Raw genomic sequence first — 22,412 nt, forward strand, 5'->3', positions numbered from 1 at the left:
TCCCTGAGTTACTGGCTAAGGATTCAGAGAATTCCTTTTTTTAATAGTGAGAGATGTTAGAATTCCGTTGCAGAAACCTGTTGACCTGGAAGGAAACAGAGATACCATGTGGCAACTCCAGCTGATGCTAATCAGCAGGGTTAGGTGTTAAAAGTAATAAGGCATCTGAGGAACAATTTATATTTTGTCTTGGTCCAGCATCTTAAAGTAGGGGAGAATTGCTGGCAGATGCTAAACAATACTTGGAGAGAGATCTCAATCATTACTATAGCCAGTGAAAGGAAGCCTTTTGTAGTCTTGGAAGTCACCTTGACTAACTGGTGGCTAGAAAATAGCTAGATAGCCTCCTGGCCTTCATTATCAGGATTATGTTTATAGTTAAAAAATCATTGTTGGCCACTTGCAACTAAAACAGACTAAAATTATGATTTACAGCAAAAGTGAGTGTGTTGCATTTGAAAGAATAGTTCTTGTAATGCATTTCTTTAAAAAAAATTCTTTCACAATGAATATTGTAGAATAGAGTATATAAATGATTTTTGCGTTCTCGAAAATGGGGAATGGGCAATTCAGATTTATTTGAATGACATTGGAAAAACACTTTCTCTTTTACGTAGTTACTTGGCTAAATATTTTATTGTGTGAGTTCTTTACATTGCTATACCCATCCCTGTTTTTCTAGTTTGTTTCCTGATGTGTTTTGGTGCTTTCCAGGAGTAGGGTGGGAGCATAGTCAAGTAAATTGTAATCAAGTACTGGAAAAGTTGAGTGCTTTATACAAATTAATGTTACTAGTTAATCTTCATATTATTGGGCAGGTAGTGATAGGCAGCATAGAGACTCTTTGAGGGATTCTTGGAAGGCTGTGCTGTCTGAATTTTCTGAAATCTGTTAAGCTACCATTTATATTTTTGAAAGTTAATATCCTTGCTATTTAATCTGTTGGAAGCTATTATAGGAGATGAAATACCTCTATTTTGTAAGAGCTGAAAGGCTATCCTTGTATTGTGTCTTTTTTCTCTAATTTGCTTTTGGATGGTTATGGTATAATAAAAAAGACAAGTGTAAGAAGCCTGGCACTGCTTTTTTAACTATTAGCGACAGGGACTGAATTTCAGGAGGACTGGCAATGTGATAGCATGCACTCTTAGGCAGGGCGACAGCCCAGTAGTGGGCTGCACAAATAAAGGTCTGTTCCCATCTTTCCAGTTTCACAAATAACTTAGCCACACTGTCTTGTTCGGCTTGGAGTTGCTGGTTGCAGCTGCAGTGTCTATAACTAGCAACATTTACCTACGTCATGAATTAAGGAGACAAATGGATGTGCCCGGCCTCATTTTCCCTTTTCTCTCTCAATGATTTTTGTTCAGGAACAAGTATCTTCTGCTAAACAGCCAAGAACTTAATGAACTGAGTGCAATCTCCCTCAAAGCCAACATCCCTGAAGTAGATGCAGTCGTCAACACAGACAGGTAGGGAGGAAGCTATAGGTTTTGTAGCCTGCTATTTCAAGCTTTCTTAAACTCTGAAAGTTTGGTAAGTGCTTACACTAGATTTTTTTATTATTTGCTCTGTTTGAAATCCTTCATGAAGCCTCCTTCCTTCAACTTCAACAATAAGTTACATTAGCAAAACCACTAGGAAATTGTGGACATGCAAAGAGATGCATTTTCCATATATCACATGTGAAAGAAGCTAGGTGAAATTGCCACATCAGTATCAAATAGTGTTGCTCTATAAGGCCATTGCACTGCCAGGTGGAGAGCCAGATCTTTCAAAGGAAGAAATAGCTACCCCTATTTTCATGGTAAGGACTAGCTGACATCTTAAAATGCACTTTATACTCTAAAAAGAGGCTGTGACAATGGCATTATGGAGTTTGACGTTTTGTGTCCATGATCTCTGTTATATGCTTTTCTAACTGCCAGCCTCACAAACTGCGTGTTGTAAATCAAGATGGAATCTTTCTAGCTCATGAATAGCCACCAGTAATATTTTGCAGTTGCGATTTAGGCCTGGCCTACGCACACACATTACACCAATTTAACTAAACTGGTTTCTAAATCAGTTTAGTGAAACAGATGAGAATACCTGCAAAAGGGGTTCGATTTAAGAGGGCTAATAACCAAATTAAGCTAAATTGACACAACACATGTAAACCCATTTGAGTGGCCCTGCAAAGGTGTTCTGTGATATTGATCTAGTTACATCAGTATGACTTCTGAAGACAAGTGCTTGGTAAACAGTTCTCTTCATGTACTCCACAAAAGAATCCAGCTCACTCCCTCTGCAGGGCTCGGAAGAGAAAGCCAACAAACGTATTTGAGTCACTAAACCCTACAGCTAATGTTTCAGACCAGGAAGCTGGTGTGAGTGGGAAGGTGCCATTGGCTTTGAAAAGGAATCTCTGGCACACAATGGGATTTCCCAATTCTTAAATGTTGCCAGCTTCCTCGTTAATCTGCCTTGTTGGTGAGAAACCACCACCGGTGTTGACCAAATCCTCTCTTCCTGAGCACTGCTGCCATTCTGGCCCTGCTTCAGCCATTCAGAGGAAAACACTGCCCTGTGTTGTACGTGTGCTAGAAGGAGGAGGGGTGAGGCCACAGGTAACCTCTTCCATCCTGCGTAATCTGCAGAGCAACCTTCCCTATTTTCTGATGGCACTAGTAAGGGGAGCCAGCTATCCCGCAATCAGTGCCCTCCTTTGTGAAAAGCTCTGTTCTGCAGACTCCAGGCTGCATCCAGCACCTCAGCTGGCCAGTACACAAGCAGTGACCAGCATGGACCAACTGAGCAGCCTATCTTTGTGAACAGTAGAAAAGTGAATCCCCACCCTAAACTATCTTGCCTTACGCCTGGAGGTTGGCTTATGGTCTAAGCACATGGACAGAACCATTCCATTTCCTGCCTTTGTTTTCAGGTGCCACGCCCTTTCCGAATAACATGATTTTTCTGGCAGTATGTCTGCATAGGTCTCCTGCATAAATACATCTGCCATTTCTGTCAAGGTGCTGTTCATGTTTGTGTGCTTCAGTTTGATGGGTTTTCCCTGTGGAGACTGTTAACTCATTTGGGCCGCTGCCTTGGTCTGAATTTCGATACCAAAATGTTGTGCTTGCTGAACCAAACTCTCCCTTCCACAAATGTGCAGTGAGACCCAGCCCCTCCATTCTCAGAGCTGTCAGGCCTGCTGCTCCCTCTGGTCACAATGCTCCTGTTTCTTTCCTATTTGGTAACGTTTCAACAAAAATGCTGTTTGAAACTTCCTTGAAAGCCAGTTATGCTGCGGCTCTTGCAGACTGCAGCATCAGAGCTACGTGGTCATCAGTTCTTGTGGGCAATGTGAAATGCTCATGCTTGATGTTGCTGTGTAATACTGGACTCTTCATATTCAGCTTTGTGAGTAGTATCTAGCTTGATCTCCAGAAGTACGCTCTGTAGTGACCTGCTTTTGCCATCCTTCCACGCACATTTGTAATTTTTTTCCCCACATGCTTTAGAAGTCTAGTCTGCGATGGCAAAAGAGGTTTGTTAACCAGGCTACTACAGGTCATGAAGAAGGAACCAGCTGAGTCCTCTTTCAGGTGAGTTCCATTTACACTGGTATATGTTGTTTTTTGGTGGGGTGGGAAGACTTGCTAGTCTTCAGAGTTCATGGCAGCTGAAGTATTTTATTATCCATCATGAGAAGACTTAAAATATTCTGATTTGGTTTCTCTGGTAGTGTGAGTGGAATAGAGTTACTATTCTATGGAATCTCTTTACATCTCTTCACTTTCACGTTGATACTAAATGGACAGGGAAACTCAGTTTAGTCTGAGGTGTATGTAGTAAAGTAACTTTTCCCAATGAGTTATAGCCTTGTTGAATTAGTAGTTGAATTTATATTTGTCTCAGGTTTTGGCAAGCAAGGGCAGTTGAGAGTTTTCTACGAGGTGCCACTTCTTATGCAGACCAGATGTTCCTGCTAAAGAGAGGACTCTTGGAGGTAATAACCTAGATAACTGCTCTGGCACAAATACACTGTAACAAACTTAGCATGAACTGGTGGGCTTAATTTTTAAGAAAATCCAGGAAGCTTAAAAAACAAGTGCTAGAATTCACTGCAGCAATAGGCAGATCTTATACCTAATGCAAGACCTTTTGAGAGGTGTAGCTCTGGTTTCAACATCAAGATGAACTTTTAAGGGGGTGATCGGTAAATCTGTGATTTATAGGAACCTGAAATGTACATGATTATAGTTGCTAGGTTTGGTTCAATCTAACTCTGGGAACTGGTACAGTTACTTACAGTATCCAGATGCTAAGTGATTTATATCTATCTTCAATACTCCACTTGTGGGTGCTATGGAAAAAGTCACCTGATTTACCTACTCTAAAAAGAATGAAATCTGGATAAACTTTTTGAAGCAGTAATTGGATCACAAGCATTTGAATCTGAATTTTCTGGTGACTTAAGCTAAAATGTGGTGGTCACACACTTTCCTTTCTTGCCAGCAAATTCTCTACTGCATTGTTGACAGTGAGTGCAAATCACGGGATGTTCTTCAGAGTTACTTCGATCTGCTGGGAGAACTGATGAAATTCAACATTGATGCTTTCAAGAGGTTCAACAAATATATCAACACAGATGAGAAGGTAAATCTCTTCAAAAAAACAGCCACCCTGCTCTGTGCCAAATACCAGGTGTTGTGCTGTGATGTATATGGGTTAATTTGCCCCTTTCCTTTTTCTGGGCAGGAGCAGAAGCAATTTATAATTCGGGGGTTGAGGGCTCATAGTTACCTCTGAAATGAACAGGGCATCTGTACTTCTGAGCTACTGTTTTAGGTAGTCTACAGACTTGGATGCACAACACCTGTTCAGGATGTGACCTGGCATCACATCTAGCAATGTGGCTAGAGATTTAGTCCTTTAAAACAAAAGCTCAAATTCTTGAGCACACTTATGCAGTAACTTTTCCAAAGGCCATTTCTGTGGTCACATAATTGTACTCGTCTCAGGGCCTTGTCTGCAGACCTACTTGCAGTGGGCAGCTAATCCTAATTACTGTTCACGCTGTGGGTAATATCCAGCTTGTTAACCACATACAATGCTCTCAAAGTGTATGAAACTCTGCTCCACAAGTGCCTATCAGTATAGAGTATATAGCTTTTGCAAACATAGCACTAAAATGTCTGTCTTTAGTTTCAGATCTTTTTGAATCAGATCAACAGTTCACTGGTTGACTCAAACATGTTGGTTCGCTGCATTACATTGTCCCTGGACCGATTTGAGAACCAGTCTGATATTAAAGGTAAAGGAAGACTTGGCATTTCTTTGAGAGATTGTGATCAGGCTTTAAAATCCTTAGCAGGAGTGTGTCTCTCAGATGCATGACTTGGCCCATGTGCTTACTGGGTGTGAGCACCAGTTCTTTTTCCTGTGCTGCCCACGTTGTCAGCTGGGATGGCCTTCTGTTGCAGACCACCCGGCAGTAAAAGAACATTGTGGCTGAAGACAATCCGTCCTCAGGACAGCCATCTTTTTCAACCAGAAGTCTCCCTTGTCTCTGTTCGGAGAGAAGCACAACCTGTCTGCAGCTCTGAATACAACGGCTAGTCTTGCATTAGGTTCAAGAATGACTGTCTTCCCCTTACATCCAGTTTTTAAGAATGACAGTTTCATTCTTTTGTATCTAAACTCTGCAAACCTAATAATCTGGTTTTCTTCCCTATAGTTGCAGAAGTCTTGTCCGAGTGCCGCCTATTATCATACATGTCTCAGATGTCCATGAGAATGTCCTTCCTTTTCCGCCTCATTAATATTATTCACGTACAGACACTCACACAGGTAAAGAGCTGACGTTAAAATATGATCACCGTAATCTTCATTACGTGTATTAATGGGTTTGGGGGTCTGACTTCTTTTCGAGACATGCTTTTTTTTTTTACTGTGCAGTAGGCATTAGAAGCATTTCTCTTGGATAGGTTTGGACCCTAAATGAATTCTGTGTGTTCATTTCATGGAATACTTGATCTCTGCATTTTTCTGTAACTTGATTTACCATGTCTCCTTTATTTTAGGAAAATGTCAGTTGTTTGAACACAAGCTTAGTTATCTTAATGCTGGCCCGAAGGAAAGACAAGCTACCCTTCTACCTGCACACACTGCAAGAGATGGAATACACGGAAAAATATCCAGGGTTCATCCTGAACAACTTTCATAGTCTCCTGCGATTCTGGCAACAGCATTACCTCAACAAGGACAAGGACAGCACCTGCTTAGAAAATGTATGTGTTCGATCTCCTACTGCCCTAGGGGAGAACCATGGTAGTCTTAGTGGCCCAGCCTGCACAAATGGAGAAATGAGAAGTTTTGAGGGAAATAAGGAAATGGAACTTCCTAAAGTGCTTTTATAGTGTCTTAGCAATCCAGTGCCAGGGTGCACATGATCAGAAGAGCGTGAGGCAACTGTAGGGCTTGGATCTGTTCAATCCTCTCATCAGATCAGAGGTGGCAAAGACCTCTGAGGCACTCTGGCCAGGTTCCTGAGGAGGCAGTGCAGAATTGTTCCCTAGAAAGTGTACTGTTCCAGAGCTGTGCCATAAGTGTCCCAAGCAATGGGCTTCTACCACTTACCCCTCCCCAAGGAGTGTGTATGAGGAGCTATTATGCCATTTTCATAGATTTCAATATCCGGAAGCTTTTCATGCTATTCAGCCCAGCTTTTCCCTAACTTATGCTAATGCACCTGTCTGTCCCACATGGTCATGCTTCCCCCACAGATACCCAAGCGATTCAAATACAGGTCTTAAGCTTTCACTCTAACACAGCCCTTCCTGCTCGTTAATCTGTTGATGGTGCTGTTCTCTTAAATCCCTCTAACTTGTCAATATCTCAGTGTTAGAATATTAACCCGTGTAATTCTAACACTAAAAGGAAATGATGCTCATCTTCGGTGGCTTATAAGTCCTGATCCGTTAACAGTCTAAATGGAACTCTTCCTTGCCCCTTTGTATCTGTACCAGGTAACGTACCCTGGCTGGAGAAACAGCTGAATTGTCCTGTGCACCTTGGTGGCAGTAGTCATTGGTAGCTTGGACAGTATGAAGGGAATAGCCCCATCTCAATAGCTTTACTTACAGAAAATCCTGTCTTAATTGGATCAAATGCCGGGTAGGTTCAACCACTTTAGGTGTCCAAAGTCTTCCTGATATTTAGTCTAATATTAAATTAAGCCTTAATTTTCCTTGTCCTCAGTTTTTCCATTTGTCTCATGTTAGCTTCCCCGCCCCTTTGTACGACAGCTCACTTCTCAACCTCCATGCCATCTATGTCATTTATATTCTTCCTAAGCACTATGTGTAAATGATTCTTTTAAAGCATGTACTCAAGCTAAAGTCCTCTAAAATAGAGAGGTAGGAGGAGTGTTCAAAACACATCTAAAATTCAGCATTTGTCTATCAGCTTTGACCCAACCCAAGACCCATAGATATATCTCCATTAGGGCTTTCAAACTATTAAAAAAATGAATCGCGATTAATCACACTGTTAAACTGTAATAGAATACCATTTATTTAAATATTTTTGGACGTTTTATGCATTTTCAAATATGTTGATTTCTATTACAACACAGAATACAAAATGTAGTGCTCGCTTTAGATTTATTTCTTACAAGTATTTGCACTGTAAAAAAACAAAAGAAATAGTATTTTTCAATTCACCTAATAAGTACTGTAGTGCAATCTCTTTATCATGAAAGTTGAACTTACAAATGTAGAACTATGTTTTATTTTTGAATGCAGGGTTTTTTTGTACAATGTAAAGTTTCTGAGCCTGACAAGTCCACTCAGACCTACTTCTTGTTCAGCCAATCACTCAGAAAAACCAGTTTACATTTTCAGGAGACAATGCTGCCTGCTTCTTGTTCACAACATTACCTGAAAGTGAGAACAGGCGTTCACATGGCACTGTTTTAGCCGGCCTCACAAGATATTCATCTGCCAGATGTGCTAAAGATTCATATGTCCTTTCATGCTTCAACCACCATTCCAGAGGACGTGCGTCCATGCTGATGATGGGTTCTGCTCAATAACAATCCAAAGTAGTGCAGACTAATGCATGTTCATTTTCGTTATGAGTCAGATGCCACCAGCAGAAGGCTGACTTTCTTTTTTGGTGGTTCGGGTTCTGTAATTTCCGCATCCGACTATTACTCTTTTAAGACATCTGAAAGCATGCTCCACACCTCATCTCTCTCGGATTTTGGAAGGTACTTCAGATTCTTAAACCTTGGGTCGAGTGTTGTAGCTGTCTTTAGAAATCTCACATTGGTACCTTCTTTGCGTTTTTGTCAGATCTGCAGTGAAAGTGTTCTTAAAACGAACAACATGTGCTGGGCCATCATCCGAGACGGCCATAACATGAAATAAATTGCAGAATGCAGGTAAAACACAGAGCAGGAGACGTACAATTCTCCCCTATGGAGTTCAGTCACAAATTTAATTAACTCATTTTTTTTTGTGACAAGCATCATCAGCATAGAACAGGGATCTCAAACTCGAATCACCAGGAGGGCCACATGAGGACTAGTACATTTGGCCTGGGGGCTGCATCACTGACACCCCCTGCCCTGCCCCCACTCCACCCCTTCCATGAGGCCCCGCCCCGCCTGTTCCCACCCCCTGCCCTGCCCCCATTCCACCCCCTTCCCCAAAGTCCCCACCCCAACTCCACTCCCTCCCTGCCCCTATTCCAACCCCTTCCCCAAATCCCTGGCCCTGCCCTGCCTCCTCCCCTGAGCACGCAGCTCCCCGCTCCTCCCCCCTTCCTCCTGGAAAGCGCTAAGTGCTGCCAAACAGCTGTTTGGTGACGGGAAGTGCCTGGAGGTAGGCAGAGGAGCAGGATGCAGCGCACTGGGGAGAAGGGGAGCAGGGGGGAGGGGAGCTTGGCAGCCCGCAGGAAATAACCCCGCGGGCCGCATGTTTGAGACCCCAGCATAGAAGCATGTCCTCTGGAATGGTGGCCGAAGCATGAAGGGGCATACTAATGCTTTGCATATCTGGCACATAAATACTTCGCAATGCCAGCTACAAAAGTACCATGCAAATGCCTGTCCTCACTTTCTGGTGACATTGTAAATAAGAAGAGGGCAGCATTATCTCCTGTAAATGTAAACAAACTTGTTTGTCTGAGTGATTGGCTGAACAAGAAGTAGGACTGAGTGGACTCATAGGCTGTGAAGTTTTATGTTTTGGTTTTCAGTGCAGTTATGTAACCAAAAAAAATTTGTAAGTTGCACTTTCATGACAAAATAGGGCAATCTTTCTACTTGTACTTGTATGAGGGGAATTGAAAAATACTATTTCTTTTCATTTTTACAGTGCAAATATTTGTAATTTATTTTTTTAAAATTTTTTTAAACTTTGATTTCAATTACAACACAGAATACATTATATATGAAAATGTAGAAAAACTTCCAAAATATTTAATTTCAATTGGTATTCTATAGTTTAACAGTGCGATTAAAACTGCGATGAATCGAGATTAATTTTTTAAATTGCGATTTTTATTTTTAAGTTAATTGCGTGAGTTAACTGCAATTAATCAACAGCCCTAATCTCCATGAAAAGGAAGTAAAAAATCCAATGGGAAACTGAACAAGCAAACATTCTCGGTAGTATCTAACCCGGCATCCACGCTTCCTGCAAGTGAATGAGAAACCGATTAGGAGTGGCAGGCTATAAATAGATATGGACCTGACCATTTGGGTTGCTTGTTCATATGAGATACAAATGTAAACGGCATCTATCCTGGATGTCAGCTAGTGTTATTGGCAGCATGATGGCACGTTGCTCAACACTTCCTATTGTACGACCCTTTTTTCAGTGACTCATAACTTTTTTTTGCCAGACTTTTAACTGTTTGGGCTGAAATTTTCCATGCCAGGGGTCTGTCTCAGGCTGATTATTTGGGGGGGAGAACTTCAGCCAGAAAGGTTTAGACATTTCTGAGAATGAGCCTAGGGGAATTTTTTTTCCTTGTGTTAAAGTTCCGGTGACCTTTTCTCTCAAAAGCTTAGGGCACCTGTGCTTTAGAGCAGGGACTTGAGGTTTGGCAGTTGGCTGGTCTTTGTGTCAGGGATGTGCCTTTTGCCATTCCTGTGAAAATGCACCAAAATCTGGTTATGTGTTTTTGGAAAAAAAAAATCCGTTCACACACGCTCAGTAGAGACTATAGATTTTAACAGCTATAATCCTTCAAGAGTCCATCCACAGTGGGCATGCCTGAGCCTTGGGCTCAGCAGGACTTCCCCTGCATTTGCAGTTCCTGGCTTCTGTGGGCCCTGCCAATTCCAGGCATCTGAACTGAGAGCAAGGAGGAAGCCTTTCCTCTCAGGTGCTCTCAATGACCACCCTCCCCGCCCCCGCTGTGCCCAGGCAGTTATCAGGCAGCCTCCTCTGCCCTGAGAGTGCAGAGGACCTTGCTGGACAGGTGGGAGTGGGTGGAAATAGATGGCGGCAAGAAGTCTAAGTGGGGAGGTGAAAATTGGTATTGGAGGCTGGTGGGGACGAGGGAAGGGAGCTGGGGGGTGTCTGGGTCTCTGAGCCTGGGGAAGGAGACTGATCAGATGTGAAGCCATGTGTACGAGTAGGGGAAAGAGAGACAGATGAGATGGGCAGAGACTGGAACAAGGAGGGTGTGTGAGAAGACTGAAATTGGATGAGGGAGGTGGGGATGGGGAAATGTGGGTTGGGGGCACAACTGGAAGCAGAGTATGTGGAGGGAGACAGATTGGATGGGGAGCCAGGGTACAGGGAACTGGGACTGGCTGGGGACAAGGGGATGAGGACACTGGGATGGAGAAGAATAGAGGGTTGAAGCTAGGACTGGCTCAGCAAGGAGACTGGGAACAGGCCTGAGAAGCCTAAGGAGTTGAGACTGGAACTGGCTTGCTACAAGGAGCCGGGGTGGAGGAAGAGACAGGACTGGGACAGAAGGGATATTCTAGAGCACACTTCCCTCCACCACCTAGATTGGAACCCAAGGTTCCCAAGTCTCTCTCCATCCCTCTGCTGTCCCATCCACCAAGTGCTGGTCCACAAACTACTCCTGCTCCCAGTTACTCTGGGTGGGAATCTAAAGGCTCCAGCCCGGCTGCTGAACTCTGGGGCTGTCAGGCTGATGACACATCATGAAATTTGGTTTTTGGTTTTCGTTCTTTAATTAAAAAAAAAAAGGTAGGAAATTATCCACATAAAAGCTTAAAAATGAAGTTGCGAAGTCAAGCGCTCAGAAGATGGGAAAAGCCAGGATGAAGGTTGTCGGTCCAACCTTTACATGGCCCTCTTGTGCATATGCATTGAATCATAGAATCATAGAATATCAGGGTTGGAAGGGACCCCTGAAGGTCATCTAGTCCAACCCCCTGCTCGAAGCAGGACCAATTCCCAGTTAAATCATCCCAGCCAGGGCTTTGTCAAGCCTGACCTTAAAAACTTCCAAGGAAGGAGATTCCACCACCTCCCTAGGCAACGCATTCCAGTGTTTCACCACCCTCTTAGTGAAAAAGTTTTTCCTAATATCCAATCTAAACCTCCCCCACTGCAACTTGAGGCCATTACTCCTCGTTCTGTCATCTGCTACCATTGAGAACAGTCTAGAGCCATCCTCTTTGGAATCCCCTTTCAGGTAGTTGAAAGCAGCTATCAAATCCCCCCTCATTCTTCTCTTCTGCAGGCTAAACAATCCCAGCTCCCTCAGCCTCTCCTCATAAGTCATGTGTTCTAGACCCCTAATCATTTTTGTTGCCCTTCGCTGGACTCTCTCCAATTTATCCACATCCTTCTTGTAGTGTGGGGCCCAAAACTGGACACAGTACTCCAGATGAGGCCTCACCAATGTCGAATAGAGGGGGACGATCACGTCCCTCGATCTGCTCGCTATGCCCCTACGTATACATCCCAAAATGCCATTGGCCTTCTTGGCAACAAGGGCACACTGCTGACTCATATCCAGCTTCTCGTCCACTGTCACCCCTAGGTCCTTTTCCGCAGAACTGCTGCCTAGCCATTCGGTCCCTAGTCTGTAGCGGTGCATTGGATTCTTCCGTCCTAAGTGCAGGACCCTGCACTTATCCTTATTGAACCTCATCAGATTTCTTTTGGCCCAATCCTCCAATTTGTCTAGGTCCTTCTGTATCCTATCCCTCCCCTCCAGCGTATCTACCACTCCTCCCAGTTTAGTATCGTCCGCAAATTTGCTGAGAGTGCAATCCACACCATCCTCCAGATCATTTATGAAGATATTGAACAAAACCGGCCCCAGGACCGACCCCTGGGGCACTCCACTTGACACCGGCTGCCAACTAGACATGGAGCCATTGATCACTACCCGTTGAGCCCGACAATCTAGCCAGCTTTCTACCCACCCTATAGTGCATTCATCCAGCCCATACTTCCTTAACTTGCTGACAAGAATACTGTGGGAGACCGTGTCAAAAGCTTTGCTAAAGTCAAGAAACAATACATCCACTGCTTTCCCTTCATCCACAGAACCAGTAATCTCATGATAAAAGGCGATTAGATTAGTCAGGCATGACCTTCCCTTGGTGAATCCATGCTGGCTGTTCCTGATCACTTTCCTCTCATGCAAGTACTTCAAGATTGATTCTTTGAGGACCTGCTCCATGATTTTTCCAGGGACTGAGGTGAGGCTGACTGGCCTGTAGTTCCCAGGATCCTCCTTCTTCCCTTTTTTAAAGATTGGCACTACATTAGCCTTTTTCCAGTCATCCGGGACTTCCCCGGTTCGCCACGAGTTTTCAAAGATAATGGCCAATGGCTCTGCAATCCCAGCCGCCAATTCCTTCAGCACTCTCGGATGCAACTCGTCCGGCCCCATGGACTTGTGCACGTCCAGCTTTTCTAAATAGTCCCTAACCACCTCTATCTCCACAGAGGGCTGGCCATCTCTTCCTTGATACTCTTCGGTACATGATCACGTACTACTTTCCCCCACTGGACCCACCTCCTTCAGCACAGAGGCAGGACCTGCTCTGGGGATGAGTCAGGGTTGTGTAGTGAAAGAGGCTGTTGTCTGTGGGATCCTGCTTCATTTGTTGCAGACCTGGGAAGGTGGGATGCATGCTGGGGGTGCCCAGGGCTGTGAGGCACCTTGCTGCCACCTGCCCTTAGCCTGAGGACTTAGCCTGTGCCTGCCAACGGTCAGCCCCCTGTCTCCACCAGCCACAGGCAACACAAGCACTCCCCTCTCCGCCTAGGCAGGCTTTGCTGTCCCTGTGCAGGTAAGCAACAGGCCTGCTCCAACTTGGGAGTATTCCAAGTGTCCCATGGGATGTCCAGCCCTCGCTCCACTGGACGCTCACAGAATTACCAGACCCGCTGTTCCCAAAGGAACAGTACACCCCGGCTTACTGGTTACTCCTTAGGACACAGCGCCGCTTCACATGGAGCACTGATGCTTGCTTTCTTTATAAACAAATCTGTTTGTTTAATAAAGAACAGGGAGTCAAAGTATAGCAAACAGAAACGTTGGCATCAGAGTTACATATACAGTAAATAACACATTCTAGAGCCTAAACCTGACCGAGAAGATGCCTCTTGTCTAATAAGATCCTGCTTACCTAAAGTCCTTCACGCAGCTTTTTCAACCTGGATGGCTGAGACCCTCCTTTCATAAATCTCCCCCTGCTGGCAGCTTGCCTCCCCTGATAAAGGGTGCCAGGGCATCTTTCTGCACCCCTAGGTATACTGAGCCAACTGAAAACAGTATCATCATTCCCAACTGCCCCTGTTAATTTCTTCTCCCCACATCTCAGCTCTCTCTTCTTAGCACCTGACTCAGTGTGCAAATAGACTCCCATTGGAAGACACACAATGCACAATGGTCAGCCAGGGAGATAAGTGTCTCCTGTCTGGTGGAACCTGTCTTAAGGCATGTTACCTCTGGGTGAGCTGCCAGTAACTGCCCGGCTTTAAGAACATAATTTTCTATATAATACATACACGTACACTTTGCAGCGATTTAAGATGATCGCTGTGACAGGCTTTCAGCACAAACCATACATGGCCCTTTTTGTTAAACTTGTATGTAAGTACCAGACCCAGGGGATCTCTGTAAGCCTTATGCACCCCTGTGGCCCCTGCCACTTGGCACCGAGAGGCCCTTGGGTCAGAGAATGTGTGTAGTGAATGAGACTGGGCATTGCAGGAAGAGCAAGGCCAATCTCATGGTTAAAGCAGTGGGAATTATATTCTCTCTGCCTCTGCCATTGAGTTCCTATGTGGTGCTGGGCAAGTCACTTAAATCAAACCTGTCACGGGGGGGGTCATTTTCTGGGTGCTCAACTTGAAATGCTGGTGCCCGATTTGCAGAAGTCCTGGGCACTTGCCGCTGTGTCGCTGGGAGCCTGACGACGTTAAGTGCTGTACAACGCTGAGCACTCTGAAAAGTCAGGTCCTCCGTGTCTCAAATTGGTCATCCACAATTCGTGGAGAATTTTGACCTTAATCTCGGTCTCTCTTCCCCCTCTGTAAAATGGGATATTTATTTTCTGTATGATAATACCACCCTCTCAGATGAGTGTTTTATGAAAATAAACTGTTTGAGGCACTCAGTACTAGAGTGATGAGTGCCCTAAGAAAGCCCACGAGGAAATTAATAATTCTGTCTTACGAGCAGGGCTTGAATAGTGCCCAGTAAGGCCTGGGCCCCACCTCAAACAATGAGAAATCAAAAGATGGAATCACTTCATTCAGTGCGCACTGTCCCTCCTGTGCACTGAATGGGGTCCTGTGAGTAAAAACGCAATTAGTCTGTATCACCTTGAATGGTCCCTTTGAGTATATGCTAACTACTTCTGCTAAACGATCCATTTAATCTTGTATTTAGCTGGGACTTTGTTTACGCTAGAATTTCCTTCCGTTTGACTTGCGTCATGCAGGGGTGTGAATAATCCACACCCTGAGCAACGTAAATTACACTGACCTAAGTGTAGGCAGCCCTGTGTCGGCAGGAGAGCTGCTCCCGCCGACATGGCTGCTGTCACTCGCGGGAGGTAGAGTCATGAAGCTGACAACTCAGAGCATCAGCTTAGCGCATCTGTACCAGAAGTGCAGTGCTTCTAGTGTAGACGTACCCCGTGTGCTTTTCCCAGCCTTGAGGAAGAGCTCTGTGTAGCTCGAAGGCTTCTCTCTCTCACCACCAGAACCTGGTCCAATAAGAGATCCCCTCCCCCACCTCATCTGTGTCCTAACACACATGCATGAGGGGGCTGAATTAGGGTTACCCAGGGAACCCTTCCAAACCTGAGTGCTTGATCTAGCAGTCTTTATGTTCTTTTCCCATGGTTTGTGTTAATATATATAATTCACTTCCAGTATTGATGGTATAATATTTACATATAATCCATGTTAATGAATGTTTGCATAGGTAAAGGACACTTATTTCTTAATTATTTTTATAGTAGTGAGTTGGCTGTTGCATCTAGCCACTGAAGTGCCAGGGATGGGTGCAAGGAGCCAGAAAGAATCTGGGTCAGCAGCCTGCAACATGCTGCTGTGTTGGTTTCCCTACAAAATCCATCAGGGTTGGTTTCTGTACATTAACTCCATTCCCAAGTCCCCTCCCAAACAGCTGTTATCCTAGGAGCAGGCTAGCAAGCTTGTGTAATAGCCTGTGTTCCTTACGGGAGACCACTAAAGCCATGTGCCTGGGCTGGGAGGGGCATAGCTAGAAGGGCCTGGGATGGTGAGGCACTTGAGCTCCACAAAATGAAAGCGGGAGAGTCAGTGGAAGGATGCGGCGATGGGCAGGAGCGGAGTTTATGCTGCATGCAAAGTGCAGACTTGTGATTTCTTTGAGAAGTTTCTGATCTTTTCTTCTGCTTGGCATTCCTTGTTGGACTTGAGTGACAAGCGAAAACCAATCTTCGAGCCTGTAGATTACTGGGTGCACAAGGGAGCTCTTTGCAATGCACAGGCACTGCATTGTCTTATCTGTTTGTGCAGTTAATACCCAATGACGGCTTCTCATTGTGCGCCTCATTCTCTTGCTAGAGATGCTAGCACCTCTCTGAAACTGCCATAGCAAATCGCGCTCTGCCGTTGTTGTGTTCCGCTTCAGCGTGGCACGTGGCTGTCAGTCCATCCTGTCTCTTGAAACTGACCTGCTGGCATGCCTGGTCCCTCTCATGTAGGCACCAGCTGAGAGCCGTCTACATGAGAGAACGGTATTGTCTGCCATAACCGCTGTGTTGCTCTCTTGGCGCCTGGTCTGCCGTGTGAAGGAACTGACCGTTCTCTGACGTTAATGAAAACGTGCACCTAAGCCAGTGCCTGCACTTTGCATACGCAGCTGTTCAGCTAGAGGGTGACTTTGTCTCAGCTCCACTTGGGCCTGGGCTTGAACCATATAACTGGTTATCACCACAGGGTAGCCAGCTACAAGCTTCCTGGCTCAGATACCACAGTGGCGCCTGCTCATTGCCGGAGACCAGGCATGTGAACAAAAATGGAGTTCTTAGGATTGGTCCTGTTTGCTGTGTAAGGGAAGCCATGTGCTCCACTGTGCGCATGGCTGCATAATCGTCACGTCCTTGGCAGAAGCAGTGCCCCCCCCGTGCCCTCCCCTGGCTTGCTCTCTGCATGAGGGGACGGTGCCATCACCTCCCTGCACCCAGTCCTGCGTGGCTTTCCTGTGTGGGCCGAGTTGGAGCACCCTCTTACACCTCTGCCTCATGCCCACCTACCCTGCTGCGGACCTGCCAGGGAGTGGGAGTGGAGCTGAGCCACAGCAGGGGCAGGTGCCTGCTACCCCATTGTGAGCGAACAGGACCTAGGAGACAGGACCATGCTTGGGACCTTAGAGTGCTGGGGCCATATGTCGGCTGCTCCTGCAGCCTGGAAGAGTCCTGTCACCTTGTTCTGTGACAGCAGGTTCCATGCATTGCATGCAGCTCTACAGCCTGTCGCATGGAGACCTCTCACTTAGGCGGTAACCCCTCTGTCCTGTCCAATTCATCTTCGCCCCATGACGCCCACTGCCAGTCCTGCACACCCGGAGCTAGCCGCTGGGCTCACTCTGGCCCTATGTTTTTTCAGCCTGCCCACCTACACCTGGACTAGAAGGTGCACTGCTGGCCTGCTAGAGTTTAGTAGGGTAGGTTCATCTCAGTGGGTCTCTCCATTGAGAGCACGCTCTGTAGGGATCCCTACTCCGCACCTTAATGCCTCCTCCTGCAGTAGGTCTGTGGCAGTGGAGTTGGCTCCCCTTGCCATCCATCTCTCAGTGCAGAGCTAGTGGGACTGTTGCACCTCTCCCCTTTCCTTGGCTGGATCACCTCTACCATTGTCTGGCTGGAGGAGGAGAAGTTGGTTCTGTTTATAAATATCCTCTCAGCTGTGGGACAAGAAGAAAGGAAGAGCCCTGTGGTTTGGGGTGCTATAAAAAAGGAACTGCTTCCAATATTAATCTATTTTACAGAGACTCATTGGTGCAGGCTGGCTTCCGTACATACGCACATCATCTGGTTTGTGCGGGATACGTTTCCATTGTGTGGGGTAGCTTTCCTAAAGCCAAGCAGGGTTAATGGTAAACTGACGGTTCCGATGTTGGCCTGATGAGCAAATCAGACCCAAGTGTAAGATGGCTTTCAGGTTTCTCTCTGCTTAGTGCACAGGAGGAGGGAGATCTGGTTCATGTTCGTAGCTCATATTTTGGGGGCAACTCAGGTTCATGCTAATGAACTTCAGGGTTATTTGCAGCCTGTCACCTAATTAGACTTTCTCTCTCTCTCTCTCCACAGAGTTCATGTATTAGTTTTACCTACTGGAAAGAGACTGTATCTATACTGCTTAGTCCCGACCAGACATCACCCTGTGCCATAGTTAGCTATATTGACGAAGCGTATATGGACATTGACAGAGATTTTACTGAGGAGTGATTCGTCAGACTGGCTTCAAATGGACAGCGCTTGGAGGGTATCTGGCAGATGGTGGATTTTCAGGGATACGTTGCGTGTTGCGCGCGCGTGTGTGTATGTGTGTGTGTTTAGGCTTGGAACCATGGATCTTACTGCTTTGTTAAAGACTCTTCCCCCACCTCTGATCTCTGAAGGACAGGACTTCGTAAGCTATCTGGGTGACATTCAGGGACGGAGCTTCCAGTTGTTTGGGGATAAAAATAATCCCCTGCAAAAACTAGCCTTTTTTCTGGCACCCCCAGTGCAGTGTGGCTAGACAAGGATACTCCACATTAGTTGTGGCTTCTCCTTGTGGTCACCCGAATTAGCACGTTAAAAAGCACAGCAAAGGCCCCAGGCTATCCAAACCAAGGTCAGACAGGCCAAACGCATGCAGATGCCCCCCACACATCTACTAGGAGCAAGCAATCTTTTCAGGGTTGGGTGTGTCGGGGTGTGGGGATGAGGGTGGGTTAGACTGTGTGTGGTTTTGAATTTGTGGATGCTGTAGCTCTGTTCACCTTTTTACCATCCACTTTTGGATTGTTTGGTGATAAATCTGTTTAGCCCACATCTGTCTGTGCTGCTCCATTAGGAGGTAACCTCTGCTCCTGCTCTGCCCAGTGGCTCCTTCCTGTCGGAAGGTGTTGTTCAGTGCTGCAGAGAGCAGCAACCTTTCAGTGAGGGGGAAATTGCAGTCCGGGGCCTAGACTTGACCAGGCATTAATAGATTAAAATGTACTGATTTTTAAACTTGTGGCTTGTCCCTTCTTGGGTTACTAATCTGGTTTTAAAATTGCCTTCAGGAGCACTGCTTTTGCTGCAAGGTTCTCCGCTCTTGAACACGGCGAGTGCTAACCAGCTGTGCCTGGAAACCTAACACCGGAGTTTAAGCTTGCAGTCTTCAATACCTTAAATCAACATACCAACATTAATTTCGAAGTGCAATATTGACTTGGAGATGTCAGGTTTTTCCTAGAGTTGTTGTTTTAATCAGAGTAACAGTGCTAGATGCTGGGAATAAAAGACCTTTGATCAAAATAATTTTGTAAAGTATGTTTTAAAAAAACAAGTTTGGCAAAAATCTGACTGCTTCGCTTAACTTTGCCTGAGCTTGCGATTCCTAATCAACAGCATCAGACCACGTTGTTCAAAGGCCGGATGCTGGATGTGGCCCGAGATTTCTTGGAATGAAATAAGTCAGTGCAGTGCCGAAGCATCGTTGAGCCACTGCATTTAAAGCAAATCTCATGCCTCTGTGGCTTACGTTGAGACCCATTTTCCTATTCTTCCCCCAAACTTTACCTGTGAATTTTAATTATTTAGGTTTTAAGTTTACACTAATATTTGGTAGCTCAGACAGTTAATGGGAAACATCCTTCAAACATATTGCAGTGAGTGCAAGTGAGAGTATCTCTGACCTGCAGCATCCTCCCCTTCTGTGACCAGTACCACCTCCCCCAAGACTTTATCTGCAGCCAGGAGGAAGGGAGAGCAACTACTGTGTAGCCAGTCTGGGCACAGACACACAATGGTTGTCTAAATGTGTAGGACCTTTGCCAGCAAAGGGAATACAAATCTTTGGATCCCTGAAGCAGGGGTTGAATGTGCAGGGCGGATGTTTACCCCCTGACATTAGATTGTACCATCTGAAAAACTTGATTCTGAAGAGCGTTGACCTGTTTGTAATTGGAGTCGCCTTTGAAATGGCTACGCTGTTAGAACTGAGTGAATGTTGCAATGCCCAGGCTAGTCTTAATCCACACTTCAGTGTCCGCCCTGGGCAGTTCACATTCAGACTGACTGGTAAAACAGAGTGAGGAGCAAGGGGCAAACAAGTTCCAAAACTGCTGAGCCAGTGCATCCAACTGGAGCTTTAACCGAGTTTATAAGGAGCTATTAATGTCTTCCCCCGAGGGATTTCCTTCCCCTAGGGAGATTTTTTTTTAAACACACAGCTCCAGCAGATGCCATTCCTCCAAAACGAGGCGACCCATTGGGAGAACCTTTTGCCATGACAGCTGCAACTCTCCATCAGCTTTCCCGCAGGAGCAAATTTCTTTTCCATCTGTCCTTTTATTTTTTGTTTTTTTTCTTGGGATATTTGTGGGTTTGGTGAATCTTTGCTTATTCTTAACTGTAATAGATGTACACTTAAAATAAATGCTTCAAATGAAAAGGCTTTTAAGTTACAAGAATGCCTTTTCCCTAATCTAGCTAATTGTTGCATCCAAAGATTGATGCTATAAATCTGCAGAGAATATATTTTATTCTTAACTTGATCTATGTATTTCTGGAATTTACAGGTAGGGGCCAAGCTGTGTTTGCCCTTGTTTTAGACATCCCCCTCTTCATGTATTTTAGCAGCTCCAGGGACTGATCTTGGAAGCCAGGGCTCTTTCATCACGTGGTTCTGATTGAACTGGCTTGGTTCGGACAGGTGCACAGGAAGCAATTTCTCCTCCCACGAAGGAGCTGATCTGGCCTCCCTGGAAGGAAGGTTCTGTCCGACTTATGTGAAGGGACAGAGGATCCTTCATAAACTGAACGTTTCTAACAATTTTTTAGCTTTGTTTTCAGGCACTAAATAGGTTGAGGTTAAAGCTCACACTCACGCTCTCTTGGCTTCCATGGAACTCTTCGTTCACATTAGCCGCTCATATAAACCTACCCTGCAAGTGGCCAGCGGTGGCTCGGTCCTTCATTCTTACTGTGGTAGCAACCTCTTGTCAATGAAGATGTCTCAGAGGAATGGTGCAAGGGCAGGAATGTTAATGTGATGGACCAGATGGACCTCGCTGCTGCTCTGCTGTCATTAGTGTGGTTTTCAGCAGCTCAAGTGATGGACTGTTGGGGGCGGCGGTGGGATCCCAGCTGGTTAATGTTCCTGGAATTCTGCACTATCCCAAATGCATTGCTGAGGTCTTTGCTGCCCAGATTATTGCCAATTTACTAACTGCAAACAAGCGTATTAAATGGAAACTATTAAAGAACTCTATTTTAAAAGAAGTGTGTGGAGAGACGTCTTTCTTTATAGGGGTCTTGCCTACTGTGGCGATAGGATCTATGCCTCATCCCTGCTTGAGTGCAGCGCTCCCTTTTATGTTGCAGTTCTCTCCAAATGCCTATGGGCTCGCTGGCATTCTGCTCGCTCTGGTGGTCGTCCCTGCCTTGGGTGCTCTCTCAGCTGAAGTCTAAACTCCCTGCTGGATGGTGGGTGAGTGCTTCAGATTTTAACACGTTTGACCAGATCCTAACCTCAGTTTGGCTTGTCCCCCTGCACAATTTGGCTGTGCACAAGTTCTCTAAACCAGGTCTGAACAGTCTGCATGCAGTTCAGCATACCCCATTTCTGAACCACTGGTGGGCAGGGCCTTATGCAGTGACTGTACTTGTATAGAGCACCATAAACCTGCCCACTGCCTTGCACACATGCAAGGGCCAGGGTGATGACCCCAAAAAGGTCACTGTCTAAACTGCCAACGGCTGTGAACAGGAGAAAGGGCTTCTGAGCAATGGCTGTCATGGAAAGTTTCCTGCCACAGCGGCCAGGTGGGTGCTGGGAGAGGCTGAGCAAAGATGGGGGTGAGTAAGGCCAGCTGCTAGGTGAGTCCTGAGGAGCGGGAGGCTGCCTCACACATAGGGGAAGGAGGACTGTTCCAGGCACGGGGGGGCATGAAAACTGGCTGAGCCTAGCAGGGCTATTCTGTTGTTTCTCCTGGGTTTTAAATGCCTTTGAGTGCTGCCTCCTTGGGAGCTGCCCTGCAAGAGCAGAGAAAGAGACCAGAGCCCTGCCCTCTTAGGGCATGTCTACACTGCAACATCACGCCCCTGGCTGGCCTGTGTCGGACTTTCTGGCTCAGGCTAGAGCCCAGGCTCTGAGCCCGAGCAGCAGCAGGGTCCCTGAGCCCAAATGTGTCCACTGCAATTTTATAGCAACGTGAGCCTGCATCAGCTGCCACAGGCCAGTTGTAGGTGTTTTATTGCAGCATAGCCGCACCCTTACTCTGCATGGATTTGTCCACGCAGCCCCAGGAAAAGGGCCTGTTCAGTAGCGTCTCCCCACTCCTTGCAGCTGGAGAACAGGAGCGTGATCTGCAGTAGCTTCCCCTTCAATATCTGATCTGACTCTGGAATTGCATCTCAGGGACTTCAGCAGCCCTGTGTTCCCCTCTCGGCAAGAGGCTTTACAAGCCTCCCCCCTCCCTCCAATGCCACTCGGGGTTGATCGCTCGCCCTGAGGACAGAGAGTCAGGCCGTGCTTGCTGCAAAAAGCAGTCTTGGGACGTGAACGTGGGTCACACATTTAAGATACTAGCACATTGCCCCAGTCGCTGCCTTCCTGTGTCCTGATGAAGGCAGCCTTGGGGCAGGGGTAGCAGGAGCTCTTCCGCCAATGGAGCTGGCTCTGCACTGAAATAGCCACTCCTTTGGCTCCTCCTGG

At 46.0% G+C, this 22,412-nt stretch overlaps 1 protein-coding gene across 1 annotated transcript in view; it reads left to right on the forward strand.

Annotated features, from left to right (window-relative positions):
- The window catches only part of TRPC4AP (transient receptor potential cation channel subfamily C member 4 associated protein), an 80,337-nt gene extending 59,360 nt beyond the window's left edge, over window positions 1-20,977 (forward strand). Inside the window, exons 12-19 of the mRNA XM_077832515.1 lie at window positions 1,371-1,472; window positions 3,504-3,587; window positions 3,901-3,991; window positions 4,501-4,641; window positions 5,191-5,299; window positions 5,723-5,835; window positions 6,069-6,275; window positions 17,813-20,977. Of these exons, the coding sequence (XP_077688641.1) occupies window positions 1,371-1,472; window positions 3,504-3,587; window positions 3,901-3,991; window positions 4,501-4,641; window positions 5,191-5,299; window positions 5,723-5,835; window positions 6,069-6,275; window positions 17,813-17,950 (985 nt within the window). The 3' untranslated portion in view covers window positions 17,951-20,977. The remainder of the gene's footprint in view (window positions 1-1,370; window positions 1,473-3,503; window positions 3,588-3,900; window positions 3,992-4,500; window positions 4,642-5,190; window positions 5,300-5,722; window positions 5,836-6,068; window positions 6,276-17,812) is intronic.
- The last annotated feature ends 1,435 nt before the right edge of the window (window positions 20,978-22,412 follow it).

The sequence above is a fragment of the Eretmochelys imbricata genome, chromosome 13, assembly GCF_965152235.1.
Source record: "Eretmochelys imbricata isolate rEreImb1 chromosome 13, rEreImb1.hap1, whole genome shotgun sequence".
NCBI lineage: Eukaryota > Metazoa > Chordata > Testudines > Cheloniidae > Eretmochelys > Eretmochelys imbricata.